This window comes from Sapajus apella, unplaced genomic scaffold (genome assembly GCF_009761245.1).
Source record: "Sapajus apella isolate SASKATOON/1434 unplaced genomic scaffold, GSC_monkey_1.0 scaffold68, whole genome shotgun sequence".
Classification (NCBI taxonomy): domain Eukaryota; kingdom Metazoa; phylum Chordata; class Mammalia; order Primates; family Cebidae; genus Sapajus; species Sapajus apella.
The window spans coordinates 736465-758058 of record NW_022437008.1 but is presented as its reverse complement, the minus strand read 5'-3'; the positions used below and the strand labels follow the sequence as shown (position 1 = coordinate 758058).

Genomic DNA, 21594 nt, shown 5'->3' with positions numbered 1-21594 from the left:
TTTTTTGAGACAGAGTCTCACTCTGTCACCCAGGCTGCAGTGCAGTGGCGTGATCTCTGCTCACTGCAACTAATTCTTTTTGTATTTTTAGTAGAGAGGGTTTCACCATGTTGGCCAGGCTAGTCTCAAAGTCCTGACCTCAAGTGATCTACCCGCCTCAGCCTTCCAAATTTCTGGGATTACAGGCATGTGCCACTGCACCCACCCAGATTTGGTCTTTTGAGGTAATTTTCTATATCTTGTAGGTGATCATCCTTCTTTTTCATTCTTTTTTTTTCTTTTCTTTTCTTTTTTTTTTTTGAGATGGAATCTTGCTCTGTCACCAGGCCAAAGTGCAATGGCACAATATCAGCTCACTGAAACCTCCGCCTCCCAGGTTCAAGCGATTCTCCTGCCTCAGCCTCCCAAGTAGCTAGGACTATAGGTGGGCACCACCATGTCCAGCTAATTTTTGTATTTTTAGCAGAGATGAAGTTTCACCATGTATTTTAGTAGAGATGGGGTTTCACCAGGATAGTCTTGATCTCTTGACCTCATGATCCGCCCACCTCAGCCTCCCAAAGTGCTGGGATTACAGGTGAGAGCCACCGCGCCCGGCCATCCTCTGTGTATTTTCAAAGAGCCTGTGTTTGAGCGTATGGATTCTTTTCTCTGCTTGATCTATTCTGCTGTTGAGAGATTTTAATAAATTTTCCAGTTCAGCAAATGTATTTCTTAGTTCCAAAATTTCTTTTTTATTTTTTGTTTTGTTTTTTTGAGACAAGGTCTCACTCTGTTGCCTAGGTTATAGTGCAGTGGCACGATCGTGGCTCACTTCAGCCTTGACATCCTGGACTCAAGTAATCCTCCCCCATCAGCCTCCCAAGTAGCTGGGACCACAGGCACACACCACCAGGCCTGGCTAATTTTTTGGTGTTTTGTAAAGGCAGGGTTTTGCCATGTTGCCCAGGCTGGTCTCAAACTCCTGAGCTCAAGCAATCCACCTGCCTCAGCCTCCCAAAGTGCTGGATTACAGTGTGAGCCACCATGCCCAGCCAGTTCCAAGATTTTTGTTTGTTTTATTTCAATATGTTTGTTAAATCACTGAGTTTCCTTAAAATTGCTCTTTTGAATTCTTGGTCAGAGAGCTCATATATTGCAGTCTCTTTAGGGTCAGTCGCTGACTCCCTGATTTGTCCATTTGGGGAGGTCATGATTCCGTTTGCTGTTGTTTCTTATGAATGTACACCTATGTCTTTGCACTAAGGAATTATTTATTCCAGTCCTGTCTGGCTGGCTTGTTTTGGTTTTCATTAGATGTAGTTGCTTAGAGATTCTTTGTAATTTACCTGTTGGTTTTTTAATCTTTTTTTCCCACTAGGTTGCTGCCTCTATTTTGGCAATAAATGGTGCCTTAACCCCTGGTTTGCCTTGGTTCCAGTAAATAGTCAGAGTCAGGCATGGTGGCCCACACCTGTAATCCCAACTACTCAGGGGGATGAGGTGGGAGGATCACTAATCCCAAAAGTTCAAGACCAGCCTAGGCAACATAACAAGACTGTCTCAAAAAAGAAAAAAAAAAAAAAATCAGTGTTGCCTCTCCCAAATGAAAGAAGTCCCAAAGGGGATATCCTGGTAGTGTGGGAAGGCTGGATAAGGGGTTCATGCTCAGGGGAGCTGCAGAAGGAACCTGCTATAGCATGGTGCTGCTGAAAAGCCACACAAATTTGGTGTCTCCTTTAGCCATATTGCAGAGCAGCGTTTCCAGAACTGGAGATGGTACTGCAGACTCCTGACCCCTGTCTCTGCCTATCCACAGGGATATTTCTCCCTCCAAGCACTCTCTATGCTTCCTGTTGGTTGAGATAGGGACAGTTTCCTGTCAGGAAACCAAAGATAGTGGGGAGGCTATTTTTCTATCTCCATCTCACTTTTTTCAGTATAGAAACCATGAGTCAGGGGGTAAATTTTCTGGACACTTGGAGTTTGGCAGATTGTGGGGAAGGGCATCATGCTATAGATTTTTTTTAATTGAAAGGGTGAGTCTTACATGTTTACAAACAAAATTATATGATTTCTGATATTTAACCCAGTGGGTGAAAGAGTAGATCATATAGATATAACAAAATTTGTCATTAGTGTGTGTGTGTGTATATATATATATATATATATATACACACACATACACACACACTTATGAGTATATATATATACACATATATGTTGCACACACATATATATACATTTATATATATATACACTGATATACATAGTGCATATATACACTATATATACAGTATATAGTATATATATACAGTACACTATATATATACATGATTATACGTATGTTAGTGTATACATATACTCGTGACAAATTTTGTTATATATGACAAATTATGTGTTTATATATGCTCATATGAGTATAATACTAATATATATTAGTATTTATATATTACTTTTTATATTTTACTTTTTTATTACTATTAGTATTATATATATGTATGCATATATATATAGTGGAGATGGGGTTATAATAGTAATATATGTATTACTATTAGTATTATACATATGTAGGTATGTGTATATATATACAGTGGAGATGGGGTTTCGCCATGTTGGCCAGGCATGTCTTGAACTTCTGACCTTAAATGATCCACTCACCTCAGCCTCCCAAAGTGTTGGGATTACAAGTGTGAACCATTGTGCCTGGCCCTCTTGGATTATTCTTGATTTGCAGTGGAATGCTGCCATTTTCCTATTAACAATGATTTTTTTTTTTTTTTTTGAGACAGAGTCTCACTCTGTAGCCCAGGCTAGAGTGCAGTGGCGAGACCGCAGCTTACTGCAACCTCCACCTCCCAAGTCCTGGTTCAAGCAATTCTCCTGCCTCAGCCTCCCGAGTAGCTGGGATTACAGGCACGTGCCACGACACCTGGCTAATTTTTGTATTTTTAAGAGACAGGGTTTCACCATGTTGGCCAGGCTGGTCTTGAACTCCTGACCTCGTGATCTGCCCGCCTTGGCCTCCCAAAGTGTGGGGATTACAGGTGTGAGCCACCACGCCAGCCAACAATGATTTTTTTGTTGTTGTTTGCTTGCTTGCTCTTTTGGGCTTGGGGTGGAGATATGCTTTAGCAGAGTAAAGAAGTTCTCTTCTATCCTACTGTAATTTTTTTTTAAATGGATGGCAAATGTGATTAGGTGGGGTTTTTTTGGAATTTTTTGTAGAGACAGGGTCTTGCTATGTTGCCCAGACTGTTATCAAGCTTCTGGCCTCAAGCAATCCTCCTGCCTCAGCCTCCCCAAATGCTGGAATTATAGGCATTAGCCATCACATCCAGCCCAGGAAATATTATTACCTGATTTTTCTGCATCTATTGAGATAGTCATGAGTTTTCCCTTTATTTTCTTAATATGGCAGTAATATATACTTTACTTTAAAAATTGATACATGCCGGGCGCGGTGGCTCAAGCCTGTAATCCCAGCACTTTGGGAGGCCGAGGTGGGTGGATCACGAGGTCAAGAGATTGAGACCATCCTGGTCAACATGGTGAAACCCCATCTCTACTAAAAATACAAAACATTAGCTGGGCATGGTGGCACGTGCCTGTAATCCCAGCTACTCAGGAGGTTGAGGCAGGAGAATTGCCTGAACCCAGGAGGTGGAGGTTGTGGTGAGCCAAGATCGCGCCATTGCACTCCAGCCTGGGTAACAACAGCTAAACTCCATCTCAAAAAAAAAAAAAAATTGATACATTACTTACATAAAGTGCATGAATTATAAATGTATTGTTTTGATGCCTTTTCGAAAATTGAACACACTCATGTAAATAGTAGCAAGATCACTAAACAAAACCTTCCTAGCACCCTAGAAGCTCCCTCATGTCTCCTTCCACTTACAAATTTCTAGTGTAAATCATCTTTGCTTCTCTTGGAACAAACAAAACCTAGTCCTAGTGTTTTAATTTTTAATATACTGTTGATTTAGTTTGCTAATGCCTTGTTTACAGTTTTTATGCACCTCTGTTCATGAATGTGATTGGCCTGATGATTTCCTCTTTTTGCCCTTTTTTTGTTCTGGTTTCAATGTCAAGTTTACACTAACCTAATAGAATGTGGTAGGGAAATATTCCTTCTTTTTCTGCCCTATGGAAGAGTTTGTATAAGATTGAGATGATCGATCACGAAAGTTCTGCAGAAATCACTGATAAAACTTCTGGGCTGCACCAGGGAAGTCAAAACGCTACAGTGAGACATGATCGTGCCACTGCACTCCAACCAGGGCAACAGAGCGAGACCCTGGCTCAAAAACACAAAACCAAAACTAAAACCATGGGCTCTTTCTTCTGTCTTCCTTATTTGCCAACTTACCAAAAAAAAAAAAAAAAAAAAAAAAAAAAAAAACCCACTACTAAGCAGATAAAATAAGCTCAGGTCTCCAAATCTCTCAATGCAATTCCCTCAACTGGGACAGAAATCTGCAGAGGAGGAAGATGCTAGTGTGAGCAGATTTCACCTCCTAGAGCCAGCTTCTTCTTTGCAAAATTGAGGTAAAAGTTGCCTCACTGAGGTCTTGTGAGGATTAAATGATACCCTGTGTGTAAAACACTAGCACAGATGCTAGCACAGTATCTGACATACATAGTAGATACTCAGTAAGTAATCCCGGATAATAATCACCCTGGTGGCTAAATGCAGTAGCTCCCATGTGAAATCCCAGCTATTAGGGAGGCTGAGGCAGGAGGATCACTTGAGGCCAAGGTTTGAGACCAAACTGGGTAACATAGTGAGACCCCCCATCTCAAAAAAAGAATTGCCCTGAGGAGACTATGCTCTAACTCATAAGACCCTTCCTTTTAGAGAGGAGGAAACTGAGGCCCAGAAAAAGGAAGAGATTTCGCCAGGGTCTCAGAAATCAGACCCTGATCAATAGCTGAACCCAGGCTAGAGCTGAAGCCTCCAGAGGAAGGGGAAGGAGAAAAGGAGTATCTCAGCTCCCCCAGCTGCTGGGCAGGATACTGTCACTTTGCCAGGATCCTCTTCCCCTGGGTCGCCACTTCCCTGGACATGCTTGGCCCTCCTCACACCTTCCTCACCTCTGTGCTCTCATGGACCACAGGACAAAGCCAAAAGAGAACTCTGCTATTTTATTTGTTATGTGAAAGGGTCTGGGTGTTTGTCTGGTGCAGCTAGATGGTCAGTCCCTGAAGACAAACAGGAGGCCTAAGAGGACACCCCAGGCAGGACCTTGCCTGGAGGACCCTGCACCAACAATCTGAGACTTCTCTAAGATGTTGAGGACCTCAGTCACTTTGATGCTCCCAATATGATGAAAATCTGCTAAGAGCTGGTTATATTCACGAGCACAGCCCATGAGGAGGAAGGTGGTATTGAGAAACCCTATAAGGAAGAGAGGGAGAAGTCAGAAACACTTTCAAGACTCAAGAGCCCTGCCTTCAGCCAGGCGCGGTGGCTCACATCTGTAATCCCAGCACTTTGGGAGGCTGAGGTAGGTGGATCACTTGAGGGCTTTAGGCCAGGAATTCGAGACCAGCCTGGCCAACATGGCAAAACCCCATCTCCATTAAAAATACAAAAATTAGACAGGCATAGTGATATATGCCTATAATCCCAGCTACTTGGGAGGCTGAGGTATGAGAATCACTTGAACCCGGGAGGGGAGGTTGCAGTGAGCTGAGATCGCATCGCTGCCAGCCTGGGCAATAGAGCAAGAGACTCTGTCTCAAAAAAAAAGCCCTCCCCTCTTCCCAGATGTCCCTCACAAACCAGAACACCTGCTTTCCTGTCAGAGACTTAGCCACCAGGCACCTGCCCTGTCCTCTTTGGAATTCATGGTGCCCAGTCCCTTGCAGCAACCCCAATCCCATCTCCAGATCCCACCAGCCTCTCTGAGATGTGAAGGCGCTGGACAGTGCCTGGCATAGAGCAGCCATTTGATAAACAAAATTCCTCTCCTCTCACCTGCCTGAAGTTTTAAGGTGGAACTGTAACACGTAGAGGCAGCCAAGGGGCAAAAACTAGTGGTGACAAAATTAGGGAGGCAATCCTTCAAGTGCTCGCCCACACAGGTTGGGCAACTATGGGATGTAGATGTGACAAACTTAGGAGCGCTGGCCTTCAGTTTCACAAAAGGCTCCAAATTGGTGAGGTTGTTGCAGAGATAAGATCGGCAGACGCGACTGTAGGAGGCAATGGACACTCCAGGTGGGGAGACAAGGTAGGAGACCTGTGCAGGGTAAGACGGAGATGGGCTGCAGCCTTTAAAACCCACGACTCCCCTTGAGGTCCCTAAGGAGCAGAGGATGAGAGAGCTCTGATCAGTGTCACTGGCCTCACCCAGAGTCCCCCTTCCCCCAGCTCTTTCGGCACCCACCCTGCCTGTCACCATCTTTGCCTCCCTCCCCAACCCCTGTGTCCACTCAATGCAGGGGCATAGGACTCAGATCCTGGGGTCTCCATCCGAATCTCCTCATTCTTCCCCTGTAGGGTCCCCCACACAGCTCCTCTCTCCCTTGTGCCCCTCCTCCAGGGATCTGCTCACCTCCATTCTACCAACTTATCCAGCCCACACCACTCTCCTGCTAGTGTCCTGACATCCAAAACATGTAATGATGGCCAGGCACGGTGTCTCACGCCTGTATTCCTAGCACTTTGGGAGGCCAAGGCGGGCGGTTCGCTTGAGCTCAGGAGTTCAAAACCAGCCTGGGCAACAGAGGGAGATCCCCCATCTCAAAAAAAAAATTTAATATATGTATGTATGTATGTATGTATGTATATGTGTGTGTGTGTGTGTGTGTGTGTGTATATATATATATATATATATATATACACGAGGTAACTATCTGGAATTCCAATCTAGAGTCCCTGGGTGCTGGGGGTGGAGCTGGGGGTCAGAAGAGCAAGCAAAAGAAAATGGATCAAACCCAGCCTGCTTCACCTGTCTCGATGAACACTAGCGTCTCCTCACAGCCCTCTTTCAGCTTACACACCATGTTCCTCATCAGAAGCCACTTCCAGTTATAGAAAGCAACAGCTCTGAACCTTGACGATGTTGCTTCATAGCACAAAAGAGCTCCAGCCCCTAAAAAGAAAATGCTCTCCCCGTCATTGGCCCCTCACATCACCTTCTGAGCCCTTGAACTGCCAACCAAGAGTTCAGCGCCCACAGATCCTGTCCCCCATGAAAACTACATACCCAGCCCTCCTTCTACTAGTGACATGAATTCAGCCTCCCACCTTTCTGGGTCTTATAGCATCCAGCCCCACAGGACATACGAGGCAGAGTAGAGATGGCCCCTAGGAGCCAGAACAGCTGCACGGGTCTCAAATGCTGGGGTCCCATGGTCCTGGGTCTGGGTCCTGAGTGCTAGAGGTTAGTCTGGAACCAGTTTCAGTCTGGATCCCAAGCCCAGTTCCTGTCAGTCCTCCAATTCTTTGTCCACCTGTCTCAGGGTCACTGTTTCTGGAACAGAAAGTTGATTGCGTCAGCTTCTGGGACATAGGCTCCCTCAGACCTTCTGGGTCACAAGTCTTCCCATCTCCACTATCTGCCCTCCAATTTAACCTCCACCACCCACCATGTTAGCTTCTCAAAGCAGGATTCTCACTCTCTCACTTAGGTCTTCCCATTAGACAAGGTGCTGAGCAGAGAATCCTGGCTTATCCAGAGGATCATTGATATGCAGGCTGTTCTCCAGCCAGAGGCAATGAGATCAGAGCAGCAAATGGATGCTTAAAACTCGTTTGTGTGTGTGTGTGTGTAAGTTAACATATCACTAAATAACCCTCGGTTTGATAAGGAAATTTAAAAGTATTTAAAGACTGGGAGCGGTGGCTCATGCCTGTAATCCCATCACTTTGGGAGGCTAAGGTAGGTGAATCACTTGAGGTCAGGAGTTTAAGATCAGCCTGGCCAACATGATAAAACCCATCTCTACTAAAAATATAAATTAGCCAGGGATGGTGGCATGAGCCTGTAGTCCCAGCTACTTGGGAGGCTGAGGCACGAATCACTTGAACCCAGGAGGTAGAGGTTGCAGTGAACCAAGATCACACCACTGCATTCCAGCCTAGGCAGCAGAGAGAGATTCCATCTCAAGAAAAAAAAAAAAAAGTATTTAGAATTGAAAAATAATAAACATACTACATAACACACACATTCACACACAGACACAGACATACACACATAAATGCATGTAAATCTACTGAAAACTGAATAAGGTCTGAAGTCTAGGTAATAGTATTATACACTAGCCCAGGCATCATGACAAAAAATAGAAAAATTGGCCAGCCATGGTGGCATGCACCATGAAGGAGGACCGCTTGAGTCCCAGAGATAGAGGTTGCAGTGAGCCATGACTGTACAAAGAGTATTGCACAAATGTCAACTTCCTGCTCATATACTATAGTGATAAAAGATGCCCCCATGGGGAAGCTGGAGGAAGGATTCAAAGGACTCTATATACCACTTTTGCAACTTCCTGTGAGCGAATAATCATTTCAAAATTAAAGAGTTCTTTAAATCAAATCAAAATTTGAGACACAGCTAAAGCAGTATGTAGAAGTAAATTTATACTTTTAAATCCATGTATCAGGAAATATGACGCATTAAAAAATAGATACGTAATGCAATTAAAAAAAATAGATATGTTCAAGATTTAGTTCAAGAAGTTGTATCAGGAACAACAAAGCAAATCTCTCCTACCCCAAAAAAAGAATGGAAATAAGGATGATAGCGGAAATCAATGAAATAGTAAACAACAAACATTATTACAAAAAAAAGATCCATTCTTTGAAAAGACTGAGTTAGTTCTCTGGCAAATCTGATCGAGGGAGTAAAGGAAGTAGAGGCAGGCTGGCACAGTGGCTCATGCCTCTAATCCCAGTGCTTTGGAAGGTTGAGCCAGAAGGAACCCTTGAGATTAGGAGTTCAAGACCAGCCTGGGCAACACAGTGGCTCATGCCTGTAATCCCAGTGCTTTGGGAGGCTGAGCCAGGAGGATCGCTCAAGGTCAGCAGTTTGAGACCAGCCTGGGCAACACCCTGTCTATACCAAAAAAAAAAGGTTTAAAAATTAGCCAAGTGTGGGAGTGCCTGTAATCCCAGCTACTCAGGAGGCCAATATCAGAGGATCACTTGAGCCTAGGAGTTCAAGGTTACAATAAGCCATGATCATGCCACTGTACTCCAACCTGAGTAACAGAGTAAGACTTTGTCTCTAAAAAAGAGAAGGTGCAATAAAATACAGAATGAAAAACAGGAAGTAACAGACATCAGATGGGTTTTTTGTTCATTTGTTTTGGTTTTGTTTTTGCTGGTGGCATGATCACAGCTCCTGGCAGCCTCAAACTCCAGGGCTCAAGTGATCTCCCTGCCTCAGCCTCCCAAGTGACTGGGACCACAGGCATGAACCACCATACCCAGCTAAGTTTTTGTATTTTTTGTAAAGATGGGCTTTGAAATACTGCCCAGGCTGGTCTTGAACTCCTGAGCACAAGTGATCCGCCTGCCTTGGCCTCTCAAAGTGCTGGGATTACAGGCATGAGCTGCTGTGTCCAGCGAATGCAGCATTACTGTGGTGACGGTTGAGACAATGGGAGCTTCCTTCTCTGAGACCAAGTGAATGCAAAACATGCTGGGGATGTTCACTACAGAATATCACACAGGAGTAGGAAGCAGCTGATTAGATGTACCCAGGATGTGAGGCAGGGTGCAGTGGCTCACGCCTGTAATCCCAGCACTTCAAGAGGCCAAGGAGGGCAGAACACCTGAGGTCAGGAGTTCGAGACAAGCCTGGTCAACATGGCAAAACCTCATCTCTACCAAAAATACAAAAATTAGCCAAGTGTGGTGGTGGGCGCCTGTAATCCCAGCTACTCAGGAGTCTGAGACAGAAGAAGAATTGTTTGAACCCGGGAGGCAGAGGTTGCAGTGAGCTGAGATCACACCATTGCACGCCAGCCTGGGCAGTAAGGGTGAAACTCCGTCTCCAACGACAACAAAAAAAGATATACACACAATGACAGGATGTGTACATCGATAGATCATAAAAGCACAGTGCCAATTATTTTAAATAGTAAATAGCATAATATCACTTGCATAAATTAAAAACTCAAACACAGTTCAGGCATGGTGGCTCACGCCTGTAATCCCAGCACTTTGGAAGGCTGAGGCAGGCAGATCATTTGAGGCCAGGAGTTCCAGACCAGACCAGCCTGGTCAACATGGCAAAATCCCATCGCTAAAAAAAAAAAAAAAACTTAAACAGAAAACACTACACGTATTCTGTGAGAATACACAAACACAAACCAAAAGATACATATTAACCACCTTAGAATGAGAACTGCCTATGAGAAGGTTAGGGAATGAAAGTGGGGAATTGGTGGAAATAACTATAACAGTGTGGGAGGGGCTATAAAGATCACAGACCCTGGCCTCAGAGACCCAGGTTGGAATCTTTACGCCTTCACTTACCAGCTGTCCAATCTGATGAACTCTGAGCCCACTACCTCATTTATAAAACGGAGTATAATACATCTCATAAGGTCATTGTGAAGATCAATAAAATTATTACCGTGTTAGGCAAAGGCTAAGCTCTTTATAAATGCTGGTTACCCTGTTCCTCCACCACCATCCCTCCCTCCAACACACACTTCCTCTCACTCTCTCTCTACTACCTAAAGGATCAAATTCAACCTCTTTAGCCTTCAAGCCTCCCCCAACCTGACCTCACCCCAGATCAACGCCACCCAACCTTTCCAATTTTATCTAGGACAGCTCCCCTGCCCAGCAGTCCAGCTAGAGGTCACGTTGGCCACCCTTTTCTGTCTGCAATGCCCAGACACACATGCTCTGTAACCCAGAAATCTGTGGCCAACAAAGGTGCTAAGACCCGCAGAAAAGTTGGGACACAGGAAAGAGAAACGAAGTTTGACAAAGGATGTCACGGGGGGGGGGGGGGGGGAAGGATTAGGCCAATCAGAGAAGATGGCACTCGTCAGCCTGAGATGCAGAACGACAGGACCCAACAAGCTGAGTGCAAGTGGAGACGCAACCAGAAAAGACTGAAATGAAATCCTCAATCCTCAAGGGGAAAAAAAAAAAAAAAAAAGGATGGGGCAGTCAGAGGGATGCCACCCCTACAAAAGACAAATTGATGGAATGGAACCTTGCAGGGAGACAGTGGACCAGCAGAGAGAGGGAGGCATAGGAAGATGAGGAGTGAGGCACAAAGGCGGGGCTCTCAGGGAGAAGAGGAGTCAATCTCAGAGCGGGGAAGAGAAAAGGACACAGAGCGAGACGCACAGAGAAAAAGGGCCACGGCAGAGAAGATGGGGGGATGGCGCGAGATGAAGCTCACGGAGATACCCAGAGAAGGCGACGATTACACAGAGCCGCCCCCAGAGGGGTGAAATCTTGAGGGAGATTAAAGAGGAGGGCGGAGCCAGCGGGAAATTCAGAAAAACTGGAGGTGTCCCGGGTAGCCAAGGAAGGGGGGAAGGGGCCAAGCTATCAGGGAATGAAGCACGGGGAGAAAGTGGGTCCGAAGAGAGAGAGAGTCCGAGAGAAAAGGAAAAATCAGACTGGGAAAATCACAACCCGTAGGACGACAGGAAGAGACACAGGGCAACGGACGCAATATGAGGAGGAAGGGCCCGGTAAGCAAACAGGGAAATCACAGGGTTTAGGGAGAACGCATAAAAGAAGGGTAGCTCGGGAGCTGTGGCACCGGGAGAGAAGCAACAGAAAACGCGGGCGTCCACGCAGCAACGGCGAAGTCTAGGTAGAGACCCAAGGAAGGCCGGAATCGAGGCTGCGCGTGCGCAGACAGTGCTTGGTAAACGCCCCGGGGGCGGGGCCAGGCGGACCGTTCCTGGGGGGCGGGCCCAGCCTCGGTCCAGGAGGCAACATTCGACGCCCCATTGGCCACTTTGCCTCCAAAGGGGAAAGGCAGTCTGGGCAGGCAGGACACGCAGAGGGAGGGGCAGGGGTGGCACGAGACTTATCTCCAATTGCTGTTGGCTGGACTGATAGTCTCGCGCCCCTAGACGCTAGCAGAAAGGAAGGGGGCAGGACATCAGTGCAGGATCTCAAACCGCATTGGTCGCCCGCCTCGGCACAGAGAAACGATTCTTGAAGCTCATTGGTCCTCGTGAGACAGCGCGGGAAAAGCAGCGCGAGCTTGGCCGTTCCTCTGGCCACTTTTCCACGGTGTCCTTAGGCATCTTCTTGACTGAATCTGACTCCACTGGAGGCGGTGGTAACCGTGAACTGGCTGCGCGAACGTGGCCTCTCCTCCCTTTCCGTCCTCCTTCTTGCTTAGACGTCCTACCCCAGAGCATCCCCTCACCCCCGCTCGTGCCCCTCCCCTCCCCCTCACGCCCCTCGCGCCCCCTATCCCCTTCCCTGCCTCGCGGGCCCCTTGGCGTGTTCCCCATGCCCCACTCGCTCCCTGGGGCGCAGGAAGGTGGGAGGGGAGAATGCATGAAATTAATTGTGGGGAGTGGGCACAGGAGCAGGAAGCACTGGGCACAGAGACTGCACGGGTTTACACAAAATCCTGAACAACGTGTGGGCGCAAGAGAGACATTAGTGCCTCGAGAAGAGGGCTTTTGGCCCAGATCAGGGCTTAGCACATGGCAGGGGCCAGTAACCATTTGCGGAATAAATGAAGGAGTGAAGGAAAATAACTTGAAAGTGGGGCAGGTGGCGGGCACAGTGGCTCACACTTGTGATTCCAGCGCTTTGGGAGGCCGAGGCAGGCAGGTCGCTTGAGGTCAGGAGTTTGAGACCAGCCTGGCTGGCCAACATAGTGAAACCCTGTCTTCTACTAAAAATACAAAAATTAGCTGGGCTTGGTGGCAGGCGCCTGTAATCCCATCCACTGGAAAGGCTGAAGCAGGAGAATCACTTGAACCCAGGAGGCGGAGGTTACAGTGAGCCAGGATCACGCCACTGCACTCCCAACTGGGCTGAAGAGCAAGACTCCATGTCAAAAAAGGAAAGCAAGAGAGAGAGAAAGAAAGGGCAGGAAGGAAGGAAGAAGGGAGGGAGGGAGGGAGGGAAGGAGGAAGGGACAAAAGAAAAAGAAAGTGGGACAGGGAAGCTGAGCGCAGTGGCTGCAGCCTGTGGTCCCAGTTACTCGGGAGGCTGCGGTGGGAAGATTGCTTGAGCTCAGGAGGTGGAGGATGCAATAAGTTGTGATCATGCCACTGCACTCCAGCCTGGGCAACAGAGCGAGACCCTGTCAATAAAAAGAAAGTGGAGCAGGGAATCTATGAGAATAATCTAATTATTGGGGGTGCAAGAGAGTATTCTGATTTCAAGGGGTACAAGAACAAAATAATACTGAAGGAATGGAAGGAGGCAGTTGCCTTGCAGGGCATAGATGAGACTAAGAATTGAAATTGAACTAAGAATTGAAAGGGGCATAAAAGTATCAGTAGGCATTGGATAAAGGCATGAGGGCGGGGTGAGCATTGTTGAACAGGATGCCAGGAAACACTGTTGGGATGGAACAGGGTGCTTGTGAAGGGCCAAGATCACACCACTGCACTCCAGCCTGGGAGACAGAGCAAGACTCCATCTCCAAAAAAGAAAGAAAGAAAGAATACTGAAGAGGAAGAGGAGAAGGGTTTCTTAGGAAGGAAGATACCTGAGAAAGCTCATGGGGTAAAGAGGGGAGGAATCCAGGGAAGAAGGCAGGATTGGGGAAGGGAGGTCTAAAGAGGGGCAAGATGGAATCCTGCAAATGTGGTCCCCAGGGCAGGATGGTTGTTAGGGGCGGGCCCACCTGGTCATGCTGACCCTCCACTCCTGCCCCTAGATCCATGAATCCCAGTGACATGCCTGCTGGCCACCATTGCCCCTCAGACTCTGCCCTCCGGGATGAGATGAGAGACCCCCAGGGCACAGAGCTGATCCCCAGGAGAGCCATCAGTCGCTCTCCAACCTGCGCCCGCTGCCGCAACCACGGCGTCACCGCCCACCTCAAGGGCCACAAGCGCCTCTGCCTCTTCCAGGCTTGCGAGTGTCACAAATGTGTCCTCATCTTGTGAGCATGAGATCTGGGAGGGGAGGAGGTTGGGCCTCGTCCAAAGAGTCGCTGACTTTTGACTCACAACTCCCCACCTTTAGGGAGCGCCGCAGGGTCATGGCTGCCCAAGTGGCCTTGCGTAGGCAGCAGGAGGCCCAGCTGAAGAAGCGCCTGATGAGGAGAGGGGAAGCCTCTTCCAAAACTCCCAGCCGCATCAGAAAGGTCCCCTGTGAGTGTCTTTGACCAGCGATGGGGAAGGGGTTTTAGTATAGCAAGCAGGCGTGGGAAAAAGAGGCCCAGCCCTGCCGCTGAATTGGTGTGCAACCTTGACTAAGTGTTTCTACTCCCTTGGCCTCGGCTGTCTCAGTGTTGGGAGAACACAGCAAATTCTGTGGGTCAAAAATGAGCTGGAGGGGGAGATGAGAACTTTCTGGGGTTGGGGTAGGATAGGGGTCAGGAGAAAGGGCTCACTAGAGCTCTCCCTGGTCCTTCACAGCTGGAAAAGAGAACATAGCACCTCAGCCTCAGACACCCCGTGGGGCAGTCCCGCTGGCACTGACACCCCCTGGGAAGGTAAGGAGAGGCTGAGGCCTGAGAAAGTGCCCCCCACCCTAGTTCCTACCCAGACCCTTTCTTCTGTGCCCTCAACACCTGGGTTCTAGTCCCAGCCCTGGTTTGCTATATAATCTGGTCAAATCACTTCTCTTCTCTAGGCAAAATGAGGGGATGGGACTTTAAGGCCCTCCCAGCTCTAAAGTTTTGGGGTTCTGCCCACATCCCAGAATAAGCCCACTCCTTCTCCAGCCTTGTACCCAACTCCAGTCCTGTGCCCTCTGCCCCTGCAGGAGAACTCCTGTGGGCCTCTGCTACTCAGCCATCCCTTGGAAGCCTTGCCCTTTTCCTGGACTCCAGTGCCTCCTGGCCCCTGGGTCCCTGGACACTGGCTGCCTCCAGGCCTCTCCATGCCATCACCAGTGGTATGCCGCTTGCTGTACCAAGATCCAGCTGTCTCTCTGCCTCTCTTTCCTGGTACGATGGTAATTCAACAGATATTTTAGTGTCAATCTGCCACATATTGGGAAAGGAGGAGGAAGAGGGCACAGGTGGGGAGGGGGAGGAAAGAAACTGTGACCTTGACCCCTAAAAGCTCTGCATTCTCTTATTCTCATTAGGCTTTGACCCTGGCACCTCCCTCCCGCTGCCCACTCATGGGCCCTTCACCACCTGCCCAGGATCTCACCCAGTACTGACAGCTCCTCTTTCTGGAGAGCCCCAAGGGCCCCCTAGCCAGCCCCTCACGTGAGTAGGGAGAGAAGGATGTGTATCATGAGCCTAAGCCTGTGCTTGACACCACAGTGGATAATGAAGAAGAAAAGGTCTCAGACTAATAGGCAAGGCAGAGCTCTCCTAGTACTGCCATTTCCTAGCTGTGATGCTTTGGGCAATTAGCTTTACCTCTCTGAGCCTGTTTTTCTCTCAGTAATTTGGAGACACTATTACTTACCTCTCTGGTTGTTGTAAGAATTATCAATAATGTATGGACTAGATGTAGCACAGACTCTTTAATAGTAGCGATTTTATCTGCTTAAACAGATTCGATGGGGTAATCTGATATGGGAGGCAGTGATGGTGAGAGCCTCAGAGACCCTGGAAAGGGGGCAGAGGCCATTAGGGAAAGCTCCCCAAAGCTGAGCCAAGCGCTCCTTCAAGTTCTATGGGAATTGGGGAATTGGGAAAGGGGACCCAGACTCTGGTAGGGCAGGGACAGTAATCCCAGCTAGGTGTTTTTTAAAAACTGACATCAGGCAGGGCCTGATGGCTCACACCTATAATCCCAACCCTTTGGGAGGCTGAGGTGGGAGGATCACTTGAGGCCAAGAGTTTGAGACCACCTGAGCAACAGAGTGAGACCCTGTCTCTACAGAAAAATTAAAACTTAGCCCAGATTGGTGGTGCACACCTGTTTTCCTGGCTACTTAGGAGGCTGAGGTGGGAAGATGGCATAGGCTAAGGAATTCGAGCTTATGGTGAGCTATGATCACACTGCCACTGCACTCCAGCCTGGGTGACAGAGCAAGACCCTGTGTCAAAAAAAAAAAAAAAAAGAAAGAAAGAAAAGAAAACACGGGTGATTTCCCATAATCCTCACAGTAGCTCTGGGAGGAAAAAGTTGGCAGGGATTTTTACTTTACTGAAAATAAAGTAAGTCAAGACAGGGGATGGGGACTTAGCCACACAGCTTAATGGGCCAGCAGGCTCTCAGATTCCCAGATCAAAATATGGCAAAATCCTGCCCCTCTTTCAATGTGTGCATGTCTGCTCATGTGTTTAATCACCCTGGCATCTTCTCTCCTTGTTTCTAGACACTCAACTCTGATACTCCAGCCCTGTGGCACCCCAGACCCTCTTCTGCTACAGCCACAGGTCCTGGGAAAGAAGTGGGATCTAGGATGCTGGGAGGAGGTTGAGCCTGGGGAAGGGAAAAGCAGGAGACTGTGAAGGAACCAGGGGCTGAGGAACACTTAGAGGGTGGGCAGAAGTGGGGGTTCCCAGTCTGCTTCTCTTCCTTTCCCTTGCAGGCCTCTGGAGCCTCTCGCCTGGCTCGGATATCTGCCCCCTCAGAGCGGCAGCTGCAGCAAGAGGCAGCTGAAGCCCTTGTGGGGCTGAAAGATTCATCCCAGGCTCCCCGTGTGACCCCTTTTGTGCCCCCGAACCCTGCCTGGATCTCCCTGCTTCACCCCTGTGTCCCACCAGGTAATGTGTTCCATGAAACAAGAGGATGGGATAGGGATGGTTGGGAAATGGAGGTCACTGAAGTACACAGGGACTAACCAAGGAGATGAGGGGGTTGGCAGGTTGAACGTCCTCAGGCCCAGGCCCCCAAGCTCCTCAGACTGGCCCCTGGGATTGCAGCTGAGAGTTGTTCAGTGAATCCATTTTATCAGTTTTATACTCGACAGCAAATTTCTTGATGTCAAGGAAAGTGGGGCCCTGAGAAAGGCAAAGACTTGACCAAAGGCATATAGTCAGACAGTGGCAGAGAACCCAACACTGTGTCTCTGGACCCAGGCTGCTTGCTGAAGTCTGGAGTGGGGTCTGGCCTGGGAGGAGGTCTGATAAGTGCCTTCAAGGAGCTTCTGTTCTAGTTGGGGAACTTCGATGCCTTCACAAGACTTAGTGACAAACCTGGAGAAGACTGGAGGATTGAAGAGTGAGAACAACCTAGGGGGACAGACAGGGAAAGCTGCAAAGTCTCTTCTCCAAATAGCAGATTGGACAAACTGGCCTGGAGGAACTGCTAGAGCAGAGGGAAAGGAGGCCAGAGAGGCTTCTGATGCTGGAGACCCTGCCGGGCTTAGGTGTCTAGACCAGCAACTGTACATGAAGGGGAGCCAGGGAACGTTTCTGAACTAAGCAAGGACAAATTCAGAGACCATGAGCTTTAGAAGGACAAGTAGATGGCTTTGATGGAGGGTTTGGAGGAGGCAAGACTGGAGGTGGGAAAATCAGCAAGGAAGTCTGTGAAACACTCCAGAAGAACAATGATGAGGCCTGAATTGGATGCGGTAAAAAGAGGGGATTGCTAGGAGGAAAGAAGGATGTGGTCTGATCCTGCCCCTTCCTTCCTGCCTATAGCTCCTGCTGGAGGAAGAGGATTCCAGCCTGTTGGCCCTGCCCTTCGACCCAGCCCAGCCCCTTCTGTTGCTCTACATATTGGCCGTCTGGGGTCCATCTCCCTCCTGAGCTAGAAACCCGGAGATGGAGGCTGCCTTGCTGTAGCAGGGAGGTGACAGCCTGCTGGCACTGTGTATTTAGTATTTTACTTAGGGATTTATGCATGGAATTTAATGTAGTACAAGCTTCGGGCCTTTTTTTCTGAAGCTTTCAGGCACTTCATAACTTTCAGTTCCTTTTGTATTGTGGGCATTTATTAGCTGGGCATGGTGGCGCATGCCTGTAGTCCCGGCTACTTGGGAGGCTGAGGCAGGAGAATTGCCTGAACCCAGAAGGCGAAGGTTGCGGTGAGCCAGGATCGCGCCATTGCACTCCAGCCTGGGTAACAAGAGCGAAACTCCGTTTCAAAAAAAAAAAAAAGTATTGTGGGCATTTCCTTGGCTAAAGGTGGATATTCTTGATATTCTTGTACCCTTCTTGGGTCCTGGGACCTGTTGAAATCCCCAATAAAGGGAGAGTTGTGCTCTTTAAGCTGACCAATATCTATAAATGTGTTTGCATGAGTTTATATCCTGGGATCCCATGATTCCATACTTACCTATGCACTCATGTCTGTCTCCATGCCTGTGAAAACAGGAGAGTGCTTTCATTTTGTGTCTAGGTTTGTGTGAGTAAACAAGAAATAAACCTTTGTTGTTGTAAGCCACTGAGATTTGGGGATTGTTTGTTACCACAGCCTAACCCAGTCTATCCTGACTGACAGAAAGGACTTGTTCAGTTCACTTCTCAAAGTGAAAATCAGTTTTCTAGTACCTACCATAGATAAACACAAACTTGGATTTTTTTTTCCTTTGGCCAAATAAAAAAATTATATAGGGAAATACAAGGGGATTCACTGATTAATTGCCCGCTCTGTGCCAGGCATAGACAGTTTCCTGCTGTCTAGAGGGGCTGCAAATTGAAATGCATACAAGACTGAGCAGATCAAATAAATGAGTAAAGAAGGCCAGATGGACCCTGGCAAATGTGCCTAAGGAGCAGCCTCCTTGTGGCCCTAGCAGATTACTGCCAGGCAGGAATGTGGACTCAATGTTGCTGCATCTTCTGATTTTTTTCAAGAAAAACTAGAAAACTAGATTTCCATGCAAAACTTCTTAATTTTCTTTTCTTTTCTTTTTTTTTTTTTGAGACAGAGTCTTGCTCTGTCGCCAGGCTGGAATGCAGTGGTGCAGTCTTGGCTCACTGCAACCTCCACCTCCTGGGTTCAAGCGATTCTCCTGCCTCAGCCTCCCAAGTAGCTGGGATCACAGGCACATGCCACCATGCCCAGCTAATTTTTATATTTTTAGTAGAGACAGGGTTTCACGATGTTGGCCAGGATGGTCTCGATCTCTTAACTTTGTGATCCGCCTGCCTCAGCCTCCCAAAGTGCTGGGATTACAGGGGTGAACACGTCGCCCAGCCCAAACATCTTAATTTTCAAATGTTGGCTCCGTTTTCTTCTTTACATTCTATACGTGCCAAATAAAACATATCTTCAGGCTAGCTTTGGCCAATGGAATACCAACTTGATACTAATCTAACATGACATTTTCCACATGGGGAAATTGAGGCTAACAAGAATAGGAAGAATTAAGTTAGTCTTCATCACTAAGAGGTGTTTCCTCAACTAGGGAGGTTCATGTGTCTACGTTTTTTGTTTGTTTGTTTTTGGGGTTTGAGACAGAGTTTCGCTCTATTACCCAGGCTAAAGTGCAATGGCATGATCTCAGCTCACTGCAACCTCTGCCCCCTGGGCTCAAGTGATTCTCTCACCTCAGCCTCCTAGAAGCTGGAATTACAGGTGCGTGCCACCACACCCAGCTAATTTGTGTATTTTTAGTAGAGACAGGGTTTCACCATGTTGGCCAGGTTAGTCTTGAACTCCTGACCTCAAGTGATCCACCCACCTTGGCCTCCCAAAGTGCTGGGATTACAGGTGTTAGCCATCCTGTACACAGCCTAAGTTTCGAAGGATCCATAAAAGGTTAAGAAACACTCATTACCATTTACTGAGTGCCCACTGTATTTGACTCCCATATCCTCACAGCAACCCCGTAAGCTATACATGATGGTTCTGATTTTACAACTGAAGAAACAAGTTTCAGGAGGTAACATGACTGCTCAAGTGTTTCAGGGAAAATTTCTAGGCAAAGGTCAGAGAACGGTTCCTTCTCTTTGCCAGGTTCCAAATTAGTTAATAATGTTTATAAAACATTGTACCGGGTGTGGTGGCTCACACCTGTAATTCTAGCACTTTGGGAGGCCAAAGCAGGAAGATCATTTGACCCCAGGAATTTGAGACCAGTCTAAGCAACATGGTGACACCCTGTCTCTATAAAAAAAATAAAAGCAGAGAGTGAAAGATGCACCACTCCTTTCCCCAATCAGGACTTCAAAAGACAGATATAAGTCAAGAGCTTTTCAAAAAAGTTTTTTTTCTTTTTTTTTTTTTTTTGCTTTACCAGGAACATCAGAGAATTTTTTTTTTTTTCTTTTTTTTTGAGGCGGAGTTTCACTCTTGTTACCCAGGCTGGAGTGCAATGGGCGCGATCTCGGCTCACCGCAACTTCCGCCTCCTGGGTTCAAGCAATTCTCCTGCCTCAGCCTCCCGAGTAGCTGGGACTACAGGCGTGCGCCACCATGCCCAGCTAATTTTTGTATTTTTAGTAGAGACGGGGTTTCACCATGTTGACCAGGATGGTCTCGATCTCTTGACCTTGTGATCCACCCGTCTCGGCCTCCCAAAGTGCTGGGATTATAGGCGTGAGCCACCGCGCCCGGCGAGAATTTTTTTTTTTACACATAATTTCAATCTTGTTGCTCATACTGGAGTGCAATGACATGATCTCAGTTTACTGCAAACTCCACCTCCCGGGTTTAAGCCATTCTTCTGCCTCAGCCTCCCGAGTAGCTGGGATTACAGGCATGCGCCACCAAGCCTGGCTAATTTTGTATTTTTAGTAGAGACAGGGTTTCTCCATGTTGGTCAGGCTGGTCTCAAACTCCTGACCTCAGGTGATCTGCCTGCCTCAGCCTCCCAAAGTGCTGGGATTACAGGCATTAGCCACTGCGGTCAGCCTTTTTATTTTATTTATTTAATTTTTTTTTTTTTTGAGATAAGAGTTTTGCTCTTGTTGCTCAGGCTGGAGTGCAATGGCATGATCTTGGCTCACCACAACCTCTGCCTCCTGGGTTCAAGCAATTCTCCTGTCTCAGTCTCCTGAGGAGCTGGAATTACAGGCATGTGCCACCATGCCCAGCTAATTTTGTATTGTTAGTAGAGACGGGGTTTCTCCATGTTGATCAGGCTGGTCTTGAACTCCTGACCTCAGGTGATCCGCCTGCCTCGGCCTCCCAAAGTGCTGGGATTTACAGGCATGAGTCATCGTGCCTGGCGAAAGTTTTATTTTTGTACTCATGATACCATTAACAATAAGATCTAACTTGCATTTGTTTCTTAGTCCTCTGGTGTCAAGTCCTTCTCCTTGAACCATTCCAAACATATGAAAACTTGCTGAGCTCTTCCAAAGATGTGAGGACTGGAGACCCCTCTTCCCATTCCCACCTTTAGAAGGGCTCAAAGGATGTGCTTGATCTCAGTCTCCCGAGTAGCTGGAATTACAGGCATGCGCCTATAAGAATTACTGATTCTTTTTCCTGATGTTACCTACACCCCTTGTTTTACTCAAGATGATTGATGGTGAGGACATTCAATTACAACTTGTTCTTTTTTGTTTGGGATTTTGAGAAGGTGGGTTTCTTCTCCTCCCTAACAGATTACCGAGTAGTAAAACCTGTAGCGCTTCTCAGCAGGTACTGTGAGACATCAAAAGACTAAAGT

General features: G+C 47.6%; 2 protein-coding genes across 2 annotated transcripts; one reads left to right on the top strand and one right to left on the bottom strand.

Annotated features, from left to right (window-relative positions):
- Nucleotides 1-5109: 5109 nt before the first annotated feature.
- LYPD4 (LY6/PLAUR domain containing 4) lies at nt 5110-7653 on the bottom strand. The gene is made up of 4 exons (XM_032249312.1): nt 7277-7653; nt 6939-7082; nt 5963-6289; nt 5110-5380 (listed from the first exon to the last, which is right to left on the bottom strand). Exons 1-4 carry the CDS (start codon nt 7341-7343, stop codon nt 5178-5180), a joined length of 741 nt encoding a protein of 246 aa, XP_032105203.1. The 5' UTR covers nt 7344-7653; the 3' UTR covers nt 5110-5177.
- A 6177-nt stretch (nt 7654-13830) lies between these two features.
- On the top strand, nt 13831-17958 carry DMRTC2 (DMRT like family C2). The gene is made up of 8 exons (XM_032249305.1): nt 13831-14054; nt 14138-14265; nt 14533-14609; nt 14885-15065; nt 15209-15335; nt 16400-16460; nt 16616-16790; nt 17673-17958. Exons 1-8 carry the CDS (start codon nt 13831-13833, stop codon nt 17783-17785), a joined length of 1086 nt encoding a protein of 361 aa, XP_032105196.1. The 3' UTR covers nt 17786-17958.
- The last annotated feature ends 3636 nt before the right edge of the window (nt 17959-21594 follow it).

Excerpts from the sequence above, each read along its gene's own strand:
- LYPD4 (XM_032249312.1), bottom strand. The coding sequence starts at position 7,343 with ATGGGACCCCAGCATTTGAGACCCGTGCAGCTGTTCTGGCTCCTAGGG. Across the intron at positions 7,083-7,276 it reads GGCCATCTCTACTCTGCCTC|GGGCTGGAGCTCTTTTGTGC; the intron begins GTATGTCCTGTG and ends TTTTCTTTTTAG. Across the intron at positions 6,290-6,938 it reads GCTAGTGTTCATCGAGACAG|GGACCTCAAGGGGAGTCGTG; the intron begins GTGAAGCAGGCT and ends TCTGCTCCTTAG.
- DMRTC2 (XM_032249305.1), top strand. The coding sequence starts at position 13,831 with ATGAATCCCAGTGACATGCCTGCTGGCCACCATTGCCCCTCAGACTCT. Across the intron at positions 15,336-16,399 it reads CCCCCTAGCCAGCCCCTCAC|ACACTCAACTCTGATACTCC; the intron begins GTGAGTAGGGAG and ends CCTTGTTTCTAG. Across the intron at positions 16,791-17,672 it reads TCACCCCTGTGTCCCACCAG|CTCCTGCTGGAGGAAGAGGA; the intron begins GTAATGTGTTCC and ends TCCTGCCTATAG.